Source organism: Coenobita brevimanus, chromosome 97 (assembly GCF_032717465.1).
Source record: "Coenobita brevimanus isolate Jiangsu-jjx chromosome 97, ASM3271746v2, whole genome shotgun sequence".
NCBI lineage: Eukaryota > Metazoa > Arthropoda > Malacostraca > Decapoda > Coenobitidae > Coenobita > Coenobita brevimanus.
The window spans coordinates 39,172,730-39,189,613 of NC_137050.1; the positions used below are offsets into that span (position 1 = coordinate 39,172,730).

Here is a 16,884-nt window from a genome sequence, read left to right on the forward strand (position 1 = left end):
TTTTGTTTTTCTCTTGGAAGGAACAGTGTGTGGGCTCATGGCCTTTGGTCCCTTCTTCTTAGCATAAAAAAAAATGCAAAATGAATTGAGCCACACACGTACTCATTCATCGGCCAAGCCCCCGGAATCTTGACTCCACCTGATAGGTACACTTGTTCACACGGAGCTTCACAGTTCCCGTCAAAGTCAGTTCAGCTACTGGCAGGAAAAAAAAAAAAAAGTGGCAACCCTTATCCTCCATACAAAAATCATCCATCCAGCTTGATCCCTTGTCAATTTTTTAGCCTCGTCAGTTTCCATACTTCTCATTCTGAGGAACTTGCTAACCATATCTATCCACCTTCTCGGCCTGTCACGTCTCCTACCACCTTTAGACCTACTCACATATACCCCTTGCACTCCAGATGACCATACAATCTAAACATGCTTTTTTCAGCTTTTTTATTTTCTACGGACTTTCACAATCCTCATATTTCACACGTCACATTAATAATTATTTTGTCCACTCTATGCTTCACACAAGTACCCAAGAAGTATTTTTAAGGCATGACTAAAAAAAAAACACACACAAAGTTTCTGATCAATGAACAGAACCAGTAAACCAGAAGTTGATGGAGGATGCACTTACAGAGAAGCCTGGTTGGCAAGGGGTAGTCTATCATAGCATACTATACACTGTGTACAGGAAGAACTAATTCAGAAAGTAAAGAGACTAGAAGAGGAAAATCATCATCTTAGTGAAGAAAATCTTGCATTACATACTGAAACATATCAGCCTTAGAATAATATGTTGGGGACAAAGCAAACAATAGATAAACAAATTAAATAAACATAATTTTGTGGAAATCAAGCGCAGTTTGGTGGTCCCCAGAGTCAGTGGCTAGTGTGACATCATGAGCGATGAAAGCTTCAGCCCTCCATCTGGCAGACGTGTTTTACTAGGCCTGCCCCAATCCCTGAGGACCAGCAGCCCTCCTACTTATACCGCCACTTTGGCACCAGCACGTACCGTCCATATTGAATACATGATAGAGCTGTCTCATACAGGACTGGTTCGTGTATTGGTATTAGCATGGTATTTTTACATGTTAGCGGGTCATACGGTAGATCAGTAAAGTCTGCTTTAACGAAATTCAGATTCTTAAACTGTTCCATAATCCAGCCGGGATGCGAACCAGAGTCCACTGGGATTGCAGACCACCTCTCTGCCGACTCGCCAGTCTTATATGCAACTTTTTATGTTGAACGGTAGTCCTCACTTCTCGGCTGGAAGGTTTGGTGAACAGGGGTAGGGAGGCTTCTTGCTTTGGTATCATTCTCTTACACTCCTTAACAGCCTCATGAGGATCATCAAGTCTGTTGCCATTTCGTTTCCTTTGTACTCCTTTGTATTCCTTTATACAAGCTAAGCCCAGGAAAGTGTATAAATATGGGTGTTGGTTATCCACCAGGGTTCCTTGGCGAGGCTGCTGGGGCGGACAGTGGGATGACTTTGGTGCAAAAGACACACGGCAACTCCTTCCACAGCTCCAGCCTCTCAGACCTCAACACACGATTCGCAAAAGTCAGTCCCCATCTGCCCGCCGTCCTCCTCATCCGTAACCCAGTGAAGTAAGGAATTTCTCTCTCTCTCTCTCTCTCTCTCTCTCTCTCTCTCTCTCTCTCGTCCTACTTCGTTTTCTTTCCCCCCCCTCTCTCTCTCTCTCTCTCTCTCTCTCTCTCTCTCTCTCTCTCTCTCTTTCACTAGTTAAGGATCTAGGCATACTAATTTCAGACGACATAAAATGTTCAAATCAACGTATCTCTGCCGCCAATAAAGCCAACAGGGCCCTAGGCTTCACCAAAGGACATTTTACATATAAAAACTGAGATATTGTGATCCCTCTATACAAAAGCATAGTCAGGCCACATTTAGAGTTTGCAGTGAAGTTTTGGACACCTCGAAGCGGTTCAGCGTAGGGCTACCAAGTTAATCCCATCCCTGAGGAATAAACCTTATGTCGAGAGGCTCAGGAAATTAAATTTATTTTCTCTTAGAAAACGGCAACTGAGGCGACAATTAACTGAATGTTTTAAAAATATAAAAAGCTTCAGTAATATTGATTCAAGCAAGCTACTCACAGTTATTGCCAAGACTGTAACTCGAGGAAATGGTATGAAGTCGCAAGCAAGGAGGCTTAATCTTGATACAGGCAATAACTTCTTCACTTACTCCGTTGTAAGTGAATGGAATAAACTCCCTGGGAATGTGGTTGAGAGTGGTACCACAATACCTTTAAAAAGGGACTGGACATGTATCTCGACGCGATTGGTATCGTTTAGTGAAGTATAGAGTACGGTAATTATCGTATATTCGAGTCTACTTTCATCTATTTATTAAACACAATACACCTAAACTAGAAATTAACATAGACAATATTTTAGGGCAAATATAATAGATAAACATTCTATTCATCTGTTATTTATATAAAAACAAAGAATCAGTTAAAAAAAAAAAATGCATGCATGGAGTAAGGATGTAGATTCTTCATTTCCATAATATTCTACTTTCTGCCGATCCTATAAAACTTCCTTCAGGTTTTTCAGTCCTGCAAGGTATTACATCCTCGCTTGTTTCCTGTACGATAAATGCCGTAGGGTCTGGAGGGTGGGTGAGAGAGCCTTCTGTTGTGCTATCTTTTTCTCCTGCTGTTATAAATGCACTGTATCAGTATTAAGGCCGGACCGCCTCTTAGGGACTGAAAGGTCCGTGTGGTATCTATGTAACTCAGTGTAACTGTGTGTGTGTGTGTGTGTGTGTGTGTGTGTGTGTGTGTGTGTGTGTGTGTGTGTACGTGTGTGTGTGTGTACGTGTGTGTGTGTGTGTGTGTGTGTGTGTGTGTGTGTGTGTGTGTGTGTGTGTGTGTGTGTGTGTGTGTGTGTGTGTGTGTGTGTGTGTACGTGTGTGTGTGTATTTACCTATTTGTAGTATACAGGAATTGAGCAATGCTCGTGTTGTCCTGTCTCCAAATCCACATTTATCAAGTCTACCTTTACAGACATGAATGTTCAAGTCGTTCCAAATATTTATGTATTTACCTAATATACCTAATTGTGATATACAAAGGATGTGCTATGCTCGTGGGTTTCCGTCGCTGTTTCTCAATAAGTCAAATTTAGCTTTAAACTCGTTTAAGTTTTTAGACTGCACGATCTCTTTGTCCAGGCTATTCCATAAGTCTATACTTCTGTAAGGAAAGCTATATTTCTTGATATCCTTCAAGCAGCTTGACTTTTTCAATTTCATTCCGTGTCCTCTTGTTGCTCTCTTATCCCATACAAACAGATCTTCTTTGTCAATTTTATCTACTCCCACCATGGTCCTGAACACTGCAATCATGTCTCCCCTCTTTCTTCTTTCCTCTAAGGAAGGCAAATCCAGCTTTTCCAGCCTCTCTCGATAGGACAGGTCTGCCAGACTGGGGACCATCTTGGTTGCTGTTCTTTGTATTCTCTCAATCTTGTTAATATCTTTCTTTTTGTGTGGGGACCACACTACCGCTGCATATTCTAACCTGGGGCGGATCATGGCCACTATCAATTTTTTCATCATCTCCTCATCCATATAATGAAATGCTACTCTTATGTTAGTCAAGAGTTTATAAGTCTCTCCAACTATCTTGTTAATGTGCTTTTCTGGTGACAAACTATCTTGGAACAGCACTCCCAAATCTTTCTCTTCTCTCATTTTTGTGATTAATTCATTACCCAACAAATAATTCAGTGATGGCCTCCTGGTACTTTTACCCATTTCCAATATTTTACGTTTCTTTACATTAAATTTCATTTACCACGTCCGGCTCCAATCGTGTATCCTATCCAGATCCTCCTGCAGCATTTTACAATCCTCTTCAACCTCTACCTTCCTCAAGATCTTTACATCATCAGCAAACAGACTTGCATAACTGTTCACTTATCTACCATATCATTTACGTAAATTAGGAACATTACTGGCGCCAACACTGAGCCTTGAGGGACTCCACTTGTTACTTCCCTCCATCCAGATATCCTATCCTTTATTACTGTCCTCATTTGTCTGTCTCTCAAAAAGTCTCTCATCCATTCCAGAAGTTTCCCCTTCAGTCCTCCTATATATTCAAGTTTCCACATTAGTCTCTTATGAGGTACCTTGTCAAAGGCCTTCTCTAAGTCTAAGTACACACAATCCACCCAACCATCTCTCTCCTGTACCACGTCAACTGCTCTAGAGTAAAAACTCAACAAGTTAGAAACACATGACCTTCCACTTCTGAATCCAAACTGACATTCAGCCAAAATATTCATCTCTTCTAGATATTTTATCCATCTATCTTTCAGGATTCTCTCGCACAATTTTGCGACCATGCTGGTTAGAGACACTGGTCTATAATTCAGGGGTTCTTCCCTGTTTCCTCGTTTATAAATTGGTACCACATTTGCCCTCTTCCATTCTTGTGGCACTTTCCCCTCTTCCAGAGAACACACGATTAAACTGTGAATTTTATCCGCCAGTTGTTTTCTGCATTCCTTCAGTACCCAATTAGAAATTCCATCAGGTCCTGGGGCTTTCCTTACATCTTGAGTTTCCAGCAATTTATACACTTCCTATACCTCCACTTTTGTAGCTTTTAGCACCGGTACATTTCTAATCACTCCCTCCCCTTCCACAAACTCTTTTTCATTAGTGAAAACCGATTGGAAACATTTGTTCATTATTTCAGCTTGCATTGCTGCATCAAAACCTCTCCTTTTACTTTCAGTTTGGTGATTCCTTCCTTTTGTTTCAGTTTGCCATTAACAAATCTATAAAACAGTTTGGGTTCATCCTTACAGTTGTCTATTATACCTTTTTCAAAATTCCTTTATTCTTCTCTACGTGTTCTTGTGTATTTATTTCTAATTCTTTTATATTCTTCCTTTGTTCTGTTGGTACCTCTCTTTCTCCAATTGTTCCACGTCTTATCTCGCTCTTTTTTTGCTATCATACACCTTCTATTAAACCACTCCTTTTTCCTGTTTTCTTTCCCTCTTACTCTTGGTACAAATTTTTCTACTCCCAAATTATAGAGGTCTAGACAAATATCCCACTTCCTCTGTATCTCTCTTGTGTCTCTGAATTTTCTCCAATCCGCATTTTCAAAAAAGTTTCTCAGTCCTGTAAACTTTGCTTTCCCAAAGTTATATCTTTCCCGTCTATGAAGCTCGTCTCTTGGCTCGATGTTCCCTATTTTCATCTGGAACTCAATGGCACATGATCATTTTTTCCTAAAGGACAGAGATATTTCAATGATTCTATTACATCGGGTTCTTTGGTAAACAGTAAATCTAATCTTGCTGGTGTGTCCTCGCCTCGAAACCGTGTCTCTTCTTTGACCCATTGCGTCATCACATTATTCATTATTATATTTAATAACATAGTGCCCCACGAATCTTCGCCGCCTCCCAAGTACCATTCCTCCCAGTTCACCTCTTTGCAGTTAAAGTCACCCACCAAAATTATATTATTACTTTTCTCAATTATTTTTTGTAAATAGCTAACCATATCTGACATCTTCTGGTATTTGTTATCCTTCCATGCTCTCGCTTAGGGGGAACATACACTACCACCATATCTCTCTTAACATTCTCTCCAGTTCCTAATTTCATATATATCACTTCAGCCCTGCCTTCTCCCATTTCCAAGGTATCTACATTTATGTTGTTCCTCACTGCTATCATCACTCCTCCTCCCGTTTTTTCTTTTCTGTCTTTCCTCCACAGTTTGTATTTACCATCCCCAAATGAACATCAATATCTTCTCTTAATTTAGTCTCTACAAAGCACATGACATCAGGTTCATGTTCTCTCAAGAAATCGTTAATTTCGAGCCTTGCCGATATTAAGGGTACAAATCATACTGCTACATGTGCTGTTGCCATCAGCCTTTGGGTTCCACTGAGTCTCCTGCTGTGGGGTGGGGCACCACAGTTTGGCTGTGTGTGTGTGTGTGTGTGTGTGTGTGTGTGTGTGTGTGTGTGTGTGTGTGTGTGTGTGTGTGTGTGTGTGTGTGTGTGTGTGTGTGTGTGTGTGTGTTTCGCTAAAACTTTATTCGTGGTGGATTTAAATATTTTGCTTCAGCTTAGTAAAATCGTTTGACGTTAACCAAAACAATATGCATAGTAGGCAGTTCACAGTCAGAGGGCTAACTCGGAGTCCCACAAGTGTAAAAGGATTACTGACTACCACTGTACATGACAGCACAAATTAGAGAGTTAATCACATCTCTCCAGCGACGGGTGCTGGACAGTGACGACTTCAGGTAGTGGCACAGATATAACAGACCTGCTTCGTTGCCCGACTATACAACATTCCTCATCTCCCTCTCTTTGCCGGAATGAGGCTGGTAAACTGCCGCCAGAGGAGGTCAACTTCAGCTTACAATCCACCGGTTTAACGCCCGGATGAGCCTGGGATTACTACTACCACTACAACTACTACTCTGACGTATTTGCAGGCAGGGTTACCACCAAACAATTTTATTCATGTCCAGAGAAATTTCTTGAAGGATGACTGAGATATACCCTTCATTAATCCACCAAACTACTGTATATCTGTTCTAAATTGATATTTACTGGACTGGACTGGACTGAAGGCGTTAAGGAAACCATAATGAAGCAAAGGCAGTCTTCGTTAAAAGTAAGAGAAGAGTTCTGAAGTGTATAAATATTTTACACACAATTGCTACTGTAAATACGGGCGAAGCTGCCAATGCAAATGAAAGGTATTCTCTCAGTCTGTCTATAGTCAGACACCTTAATCTTGAAAAGGGTGATCGTAAGCTATTCGCCTCCATCTCAGCCTATGTATAGCCATACGCCTTAATCCCGTGAGAACTGGCAACATACGATTCGCCTTCAAGTAGGTGTGTTCTCTGTCATCAGGCTGCCTTTCTCCAACTAACACCTCTCCTCCCCCCCACCTAATTCATATGAACCTGGCAAATCACCCTCATAGGCAACAGTGGAACTAAGCAATTATCTGTAGTTTGCTGAGGAATTATTGGGAAAATTGTAAAAAAAAAAAATAATACTTGTAAAGACTGTTTCTAAAAGTGATATTATATAATCCTTCAGAAACCAGTATGATTGTAATTACTCTGACACTGTAATATTTCTTTTGCGTGATTCTTTCTGCATAAAATATTTAGGTAATGATAATAAAAAATAGCTAACTCATAAATGCAGATTAGTACTGAATTTTAGGCAGCAATATAGCCTTGTAGCGCCTCTTTCTTATTTGTTTTGCATGATGCACCTTAACATTGTCTTGTACGGTACTCATAGTACTTTGATCTCGACAGACTCTGCGTCAACAATCAACAAGAGGATAATAATGTGTTATATATAGAATTAATAACAAATTAAGTTCTACGAAGTCTTCTACGTCACTTACAACACCACCTTCAAAATCAACACAACCAAACAAGTGGCACCAACGCGTAGATGGGATTACCGAGGACCGTTTTCTTTGGGGCATACTTTTAGCAGCAACTGTTTTCTTAGCGATTTTTTATACGAATTTCTCCTTGATTTTCCTTTTTTTATTATTTATCCATTTCCAGAATCTATGTACAGCCAAAACCAAAAGGTCGCAGCCTTCTTTGCCTGATCCTGTCACATTAAACAGTTGACGACATTACACACACACACGCAGTTCTCACTTTGTCTCTCCTGCTCTGAACCCCGCGAGCTTCATTAAAGCTTGGGTGCTGTTATCATGTGGTCACCATATGATCATATGGCAGAGAAGGCTACGAACCTTTGTTTCTGGCTGCACTTTCGTTTGGTAACGTGCAAGAGGAATGAATGATGTAACGGGCAAAATAAATCGCAGGGGAAGAGGTTTTACGAAATCTGGTAAGCGACTATAAAATAATGCAAAGTCACTTTTCTTTCTCCTGGTGCACTGCAGAGCCATCAAGTCGTTTTGGGAGTACACCAAAACGCACAGTTTGCACGCTAAGCTTCCACAAGACTCCTTCAAGACTGAGGGTGAGTATGTAGGTCAGTTCATCCTCACTCTACCATAATTAACCCTATCTCGCCCTACCTTATCTTTGCTGACAGAATTTAAAATGCTGTGTTAATCCGAAATGGGCTATTGTACAGAGGAAGCGAACAATAAAAAAAAAAAAAAAAAAGAAAACAATGGTATAAGGCAGGATTTCCTCCCAACCAGTTTTTTCAATAGATCTGAACGAAAAAAATTGTGCCTTATGCTGAGGCATTTATATGCAGAAAAATCCGTATATGATTTTTCTAGTTATTATCATAATTTTAAAAACTTACTAAATTTTATACCTTATATAGCGTATCATTCTGTTTCAAAGAAACACGTGACTCCGTTTTTTATATTCATCGTGAAAAAGTTCACGGGCTTAAAAAAAAAATCTTCACAACGCCCTACAGATTTACTATATATATATATATATATATATATATATATATATATATATATATATATATATATATATATATATATATATATATATATATATATATATATATATATATATATATTTTTTGCCAGACGCCTCAATCCCGTTTGGGGTGGCCACAAACAAATCGCCTCCAAGTCGCCCTGTCCCCCGCCATTTCACTGCCCTGCTCCCAACTCACACCCCCCTCTCTCATATACCTCTCCACCCCATCCCTCCATCTCATCCTCGGCCTCCCCCTCCCTCTTTCCCATTCCAGGTCACTCACATACATTCTCTTCGTCAGTCTTTCACCCTCCATCCTCTCCACATGGCCAAACCACCTCAGTGTGTTCCTCATAACGCTTCCTATCACATCCACATCAACACCACAACGCTCCTTTATATCCTCATTCGTCAGCCTGTCTCTCCATGTGACTCCACAGGCTCCTCTTAAATAACTCATTTCCACTGCTCTCACTCTTGACTTGTGTCCTTCCAACAACGTCCAAGCTTCACTTCCGTACGTTAGAGTTGGTATCACAATACTGTCATGTAGTAACTTTTTCACTTCCATGCTCACTTCCCTGTTTCTTATCACTGCTTTCAAAGAACCAGCAACCTTTCTTCCCTGCTGTACCCTTTCAAGCACTTCACCCTCCAAACCTCCATCCTTACTCATCACACTACCCAAGTACTTAAACGTACTCACATTTTCCAATTCCTCACCATCCAACCTCGCTGTACATTCACTGACATCACCTCTCTCAAAGACCATCACTTTACTCTTCCCTACATTCACCTTTAGATTCCGTTTCTTACACACTCTCTCAAACTCATCCACCAAGCCTTGCAGCTCCCCTTCGTCTTCACTCAACAACACAGTATCATCTGCAAACAACAGTACAGGGAGTTTCCAAACACTATCCTCTCTCACCAGGGCCACTCCAACATCCACTACCCTACCTTGTACCTCTTTTATTACCCCATCGATGTACAGATTGAACAACCATGGAGACATGACACATCCCTGTTTCAACCCAGCCTTCAAAGATAAAAAGTCACTTAGTTCACCATCCACACGCACTGCAGCCTTCGCACCATCGTACATACTCTTCACAGCATTCAACAACTTTCCATCTACTCCATATATTCTTAACACTTTCCACAATCCTTGTCTATCCACCCTGTCATATACTTTCTCCAAATCCATGAAAGCCACATACAAATTCTTTCCCTTCTCTAGAAACTTTTCCACTAAAGATCTAAGAATGAATATCTGATCTACACAACCTCTTCCCTTCCTAAAGCCTCCCTGTTCTTCTCCAACTAATTTCTCTGTTCTTTCTATAACTCTGTCAATAAGTATCCTACCATACACTTTTCCTATTATACTAAGAAGACAAATGCCTCTATGATTACCACACACTTCTTTTTCCCCTTTTCCTTTGTACAAGGGAATAATTATACCTGACTTCCAATCCTCCGGGACTCTACCTTCCTCCCAGGCCAATCTGCACATCTTGCACATCCATTCAACTACTATCTCTCCCCCATGCTTCAGCATTTCACCAAACACTCCATCAATTCCTGGGGCTTTCCCTGATTTAACTTTCTTCATTGCTTCCACAACTTCTATCCTACTGATTTCTTCCTGTCTTCTCACCTCCCTCCTTCTCCCAGCCATTCCCCAGCCACTTATACTCGCATTACTTCCATCCTCTACGTTCAACAATTCCTTAAAGTGTTCTCTCCATCTGCTCACTTTTTCTCCCTTCTCCACTAGTAATCTACCATTTTTATCTTTCACTCCCCTGCTAACTTCACTTCCACCCTGTCTTACTCTTTTCACCTCTCTCCAGAACATTTTCTTACAGTCCCTCCACTTTACACTCAAATTCCTTCCACATTCCTCATCCACTCTCTTCTTACTCTCTCTTACTAATCTTTTCACCTCTCTCTTTCTTTCTACAGATAACTCTCTCTTCCGCCTCTCAACCTCTTCCACGCCCCTATTTCTCATCCATTCATTGTATGCTTTCTTCTTTTGTGGCACAGCCTGTTTCACCTCTTCAGTCCACCACGCTGTTCCTTGCACCCCTCTCCGTGTTCTCTTCCTTCCACACACCACATCACATGCTGCACATATTTCTTCTGTAAATATTCTACACACACCTTCCACGTCTCCCATCTGCTCCAATTCATATTTGCCCAATCGTTCCTCCACTTCTCTCTTATACTCTGCCTTTTTCTCATCCTCTTGTAACCTTTCCACTCTCCTTGCAACTACTCCTTCCTCTCGTCTTTCCCTTCTTCTATTCCTCCATCTTACTTGAACTCTAATTCTGGCCACCACCAAGTAGTGGTCAGAAAGTCCACACCCCCAACCTCTATAAACTCTTGCATCCATTACACATCTTCGCATCCTTTCATCCACACACACATAATCAATCATTGCCTTCCTTTCATTCAGTTCACCACCCACCCTTCTCATCCCTCGCCATGTATACCTGTGGATCATTTTATGCCTGAAGAAGGTATTGGCTATCACCAACCCCCTCCCAGCACAAATGTCCACTAACGCACTGCCATTCTCATCTATCTCAGCAGGCACACCCCACTCACCAACTATTCCATCCACCTTCACATTCCCAACTTTACCATTCATATCACCAATCAAAAACACTCTCTCATCCCTTCCAAACTTTTCCATGCACACTTCTACATTTGTCCAGAACTCTTCTCTCACTCTTCTAGCACGATCTTGCGTTGGCGCATACACACACAATCGCCCACATTTGTATTTGTATATATATATATATATATATATATATATATATATATATATATATATATATATATATATATTTATATATATATATATATATATATATATATATGTGTGTGTGTGTGTGTGTGTGTGTGTGTGTGTGTGTGTGTGTGTATACATATATTTTATATATATTATATATGCATATATACTTTATAAATGTATATACTGGTATATAGTATATATATTATAAATATGTGTATATTATATATGTATGGGCATTCTTCTTTACCAAAATTATCTGTTTTCTGGAATATCAGATACTTTTGTAAGGGAATTCAGTTATTCTGTCATTTAAGCCATAATGTATATATATATATACTGTATATATACGATTCAGAAAACTAACCGCTGAGAAAAGCTGCAGAAATATAAAACTATGGTCGTTCAGGAAGAAGGTGACTGGCTGTGATGTGTGTTTCAATGGGGAGAAACGGGAAGTTAAGGAAGACTCTTAGTAGAGAACGGGAAGTTGGACAAGTTTAAGTAGGCATCTACCTAATCTACCTATTCTGTAAATGTTTTAGTATTTCAGTTGTGTAAAACGTTTTCTCCCAGCCTACGTTTATGGTTTCTTGCCAGTATGTCTGCAGGATGAATAAAAAACCTTTAGGTATTCTGTTATATAAGTATACTTTCGTGACTAAATAATAGGTTTCGTTAATAACATTAAGACCGCATAACTCAGTGAAGATTTAATGGTCTGTGTGGTCCGTGTGTATTCGAAAGCAATAATCGGTAGCCCCTGAGCAGGCAGACAAGGGCCAGTGAACAGCCATTTATTATATTATGGCGAAAAGTATCAAAACAGTGAGTGTGAGGGTAAGCATACATCTCATCAGAAAAACAATGATAAGTGAGGCATCCCTGGCCCATGGATTTGTCTCCTGAAGGAAGTACCATTCGTTGCTTCGGTCTGTACCTGTGTTCCTTACATTACTGAGCGATCCCATGTTCCCTTGCAGCCTTCCATACCTTTGTGGCTGATGCTGTGAGTAAGTGGGAGGCTCTGGCCCTGGATCGTCTGCTATGGTCAGAGGCACCCGTCTTCGTCCTCCACTACGAGGATCTTTTGGCCCAACCGCTTCCCACACTGAGGACTCTCCTGGCCTTCCTCGGGTTTCGTACTGAATTTTCTCAAAGTCTGATGGTTTAACTGACAGTGTTTTATGTAGTTTGAACTCATTTAGAACATACACACACACACACACACACACACACACACACACACACACACACACACACACACACACACACACACACACACACACACACACACACACACACACATATATATATATATATATATAAAACACACACAAACACACACGCTAAGGAAACAATAATGAAGCAAAAGCAGTCTTCGTTAAAAGTAAGAGTTCTGAAATATATGAATATTTTGTACACAATTGCTACTTTAAATACGGGCAAAGCTGCCAAGGCAAATGAAAGATATTCTATCAGTCTGTCAATAGCCAGACGCCTTAATCTTGAAAGGGGTGATCGTAAGCTATTCGCCTCCATCTCAGCCTATGTACAGCCATACGCCTTAATCCCATGAGAACTGGCAACATACGATTCGCCTTCAAGTAGGTGTGTCCTTCAAAATGACCACATACTTTAGTAAAGCAAATTTGGAAAAGAAAAGGGATAAAGGTAGAAAGCAGGACGATGATTTCTACCACGAACTGGTTGAAATGGAGACTCACAATAAACTGGTGGAACGAGTACACAGACTAGAGATGGCTTTTCAGAATGAGATTGATGAAATTAAGAAACAGATGCACTTGCAAAAGGAAGAAATAGAAAAATTAGGAAAGGGAGTCAACAAGAAAGACACAACCATAGATGAGCTGACAGTAGAATTGGGTTCACTTAGGAGAAAAATTAGTGAAATGGCAAGTACAGTAGTCAACAACGAGAGTATTATGGAAGAGTTCAAAAATGATACAGAGACAATTAGGCAAGTAAGCAGTCTGATAGACCAGAGCAGTGATATTGAGGAGAAGATAACACAGGTGAATGAAGCCGTGCAAAACTACATAAAATGATGTGGAAACCACTTATGCTGAAATGGTGAAAGTAAAGAAAGACTTAGAAACAAGGGTGGAAGAAAAAAGCATTAAAAAGGAAGTGAAAAGAATAATCAAAACAATCCTAAGTTGGTCAGAGATTCAGTAGATATCAACAAATCTATAGTAATCACTGGTATAGAAGAGGAAGAAGAAAAAAACAATATCCCAAGAGACAAAAAGGAGATGGCAAATGTAATGAGCATATTGAAAAAAGTATCAGAGGAAATCTGTAATAAAGACATAGAGTAACACAAAAGGTTAGAGAAATACGAGAGAAGCAAGTCAAGACCCCTAAAGGTATCTTTCCAGAGTGTAAACACCGTGGAGGAGATACTAAAAAAATGCAAAGAATTTTATGGAAAAAGAGGAGTCCAAAAATGTATGGATAAAAAGATGCCTAACACAAGAGGAACTGGAATTACTGAAAGAGAAGAGGGAGGAAGCAAAAACAAAAAATGAGGGAAGATCAGAGGAAGAGAAGAATACATTTTTTTTTAACAAAGTAATAGAATTGCAGGTACGAAAGTGGTACATAACCAGGAGGGAATAAAAAGGAGGAAAGTAGTAGAACCAAGTCATGACAAATATATAAACAAGATGATAAAGTTGATGTACTCAAATGTGGATGGAATGGTATCTAAATTATTAGAGATGAATGATTATGTCAGAAGAAATGAACCACATATAAATTGCCTAACTGAAACAAAATTAACACCAAGGATATCAATTGACATCCTAAACTTAGAGGAATATAATATATGGAGAAGAGATAGGAACTTAAAAAAGGGAGGAGGAACTATAATATTAACTAAGAAAAATCTAAAAGTCAAAAAAATAGAACTAGATATACCCTCACTAGTAGAACTGATTGCAGTAGAGATCAATACATCTGAAGGGAAAGTAATTGTAGCCAATTTGTACATGCCACCCAGATCAAACACCCGGGAAAGAGACGAATATGAGGACATGGCAAAGAATACAATTCAGAGTTTAAGAGCATTACTACATAATATGGAAGAGAAATCGGAAAAAATTATACTAACTGGAGATTTTAATACAAATATGAATTGGAATACTCTAGATATAATAAGCCATGAAAGCTGTTGGGACCAAAAGCTCCTGGATCTCGTGCTAGAGTTTTTCCTAACGCAACATGTAAGGGAAAGCACCAGAAAAAGAGGACTCGATGTACCCCCAATGCTAGATCTCATATTGACTAGGCAAGAAAACGATATTGGCAATTTAATATACCACCCTCCATTCGGCAAAAGCAACCATCCAGTACTAAATTGCAACTTCAGGATTGCATATGACATAGTTAACAGCAATGAAAGTTACAAAAAGAGTCTAAACTATAAAAAGGGAAACTATCATGACCTAAAGAAACACTTCTTAGAAATTGATTGGGGAAAAGAGCTTAGAGGACAAGATTTAAATGCTGTATATAAAAAATTCTGTGAACTTTATGAAATAGGAGTCCAGAAGTACATCCCACAGCACAAAGAAGCAGAAAAGAAAATAAAGAAATGGTTCAATACAGAATGTAAAAAATCAAAAGAAAAAAGAGATTTGTTGTGGAATAGATACAGAAGACACAATAGTGAAAGGGCATAAAACAACTATAAACAGGCAAGAAACGATTATACAAGAATAAGGAGGGAAGCCCAAAAATAGTTTGAGGAGGATATCATAAATAAAAGCAGCGATCACACGAAGCTGTTTTACAGCTACATCAGAAGCAGTCTGAAAGTAAAAGATAAAATACAATCCATTACGGACGAGGGAATCACCTATACACAAGAGAAGGATATTTGTGAAGCATTAAAAAAAAAAAAATTCCAATCAGTTTTTACAGAGGAAAAAAATCTTGAGAGGGACTATGTGGAACATGCATGCTCACACATACTACCAGATATAGAAACATCAGAAAAAGAAATACAGGAGGAGCTAAGTAAATTAGACAAAGGAAAAGCAAATGGTCCTGATGAAATTTCATGTTGGGTGCTACATGAATGTGCAAAGGAGTTAAGTAAACAATTATTTTTAATTTTCGAGAAATCCTTCAGTCAAAGTAAACTACCTGATATTTGGAATAAACCAAACATTGTTCCCTTATTCAAGAAAGGAAATAGACAAAATTCACTCAATTACCAACCAGTATCACTGACCAGTGTTGTAAGCAACGTATTAGAAAAGCTTATAAGAAAAGCTTGGGTAAATCATCTAGAAGAACACCATCCATCCATCCATTGCCAGACACCATGTATCCCAAACGGGGTGGTCAAGGGATTAGAGTTAATTGTTTTACAGGGAGGGGCACTAATCCTCCACCAACCCCACTTGACACGTAGGGATGCCAACAGCATCTGGTGTTCCCAGGCGGTCACCGATCCAAGTACTAACCAGACCCCAATATGATAAAAGAAAGTTTGGTTTCAGAAAAGGAAAATCATGTGTTACTAATCTGTTGAGCTACTATGACAGAGTAACAGACGCATTACAGGAAAGAGAAGGATGGGTGGACAGTATCTATTTAGATTTCAAGAAAGCATTTGACATTGTACCACACCAAAGACTTTTGTGGAAACTGTACCATCAAGGAGGAATTCGAGGCAAATTGTATTGTTGGATGCAAGATTTTCTCATAAGAAGAGAAAAATGAGAACAGTACTAAGGGGAAATTACTCATCATGAAAAGAAGTGACTAGTGGAGTACCACAGGGCTCAGTGCTGGCACCAATCATGTATTTAGTGTATATAAATGATATAGACAGTAACACCGGAAATGAAAGCTATCTAAATATGTTTGGAGATGATGCAAAAATACAAAGGAGAATTACTAACACAGACTCTTGTAAAGAGCTACAAGAAGAATTAAATAAACTTCATGAATGGAGTAATACATGGCAAATGGAATTCAATGTGGACAAGTGTCATGTAATCAAGTTTGGTAAAAGTGGAAAAAGACCTGATTGGGATTATACGTTAGGAAATAAAACCCTACACACATCATAAAGAGAGAAGGACCTAGGTGTGATTATCAATAACAGACTATCTCCGGCTGACCGCATCAGTAAGAAGGTACGGAACATGTATACACTGCTTGCAAACATAAGAATAGCATTCACATACATAAATGAAGACAAGCTAAGAAAGATAATAACATCATTCATCAGACCAACCCTGGAGTATGCATCAGTAGTCTGGAGTCCTCATCTAAAAAAACACATAGACAAGATTGAAAAAGTTCAAAGGGCCGCTACAAGATGGGTACCAGGCTTAAGGGACCTAAGCTACGAAGAAATACTAAATAAACTGAATCTACCAACACTACAGAATAGAAGGAAAAGAGGTGATATGATTATGCTATATATATATATATATCTATATATATATATATATATATATATATATATATATATATATATATATATATATATATATATATATATATATATATATATATATATATATCAGGGAAGGAGAAAATAAACATAAATGATTAC

General features: G+C 39.2%; 1 protein-coding gene across 1 annotated transcript in view; it reads left to right on the forward strand.

Annotated features, from left to right (window-relative positions):
• LOC145413660 (sialate:O-sulfotransferase 1-like) overlaps positions 1–16,884 on the forward strand; it is a 36,446-nt gene that overhangs the window by 17,675 nt on the left and 1,887 nt on the right. Inside the window, exons 5-7 of the mRNA XM_080283317.1 lie at positions 1,452–1,611; positions 7,969–8,048; positions 12,269–12,422. Coding sequence (XP_080139443.1) covers positions 1,452–1,611; positions 7,969–8,048; positions 12,269–12,422 — 394 coding nt within the window. The remainder of the gene's footprint in view (positions 1–1,451; positions 1,612–7,968; positions 8,049–12,268; positions 12,423–16,884) is intronic.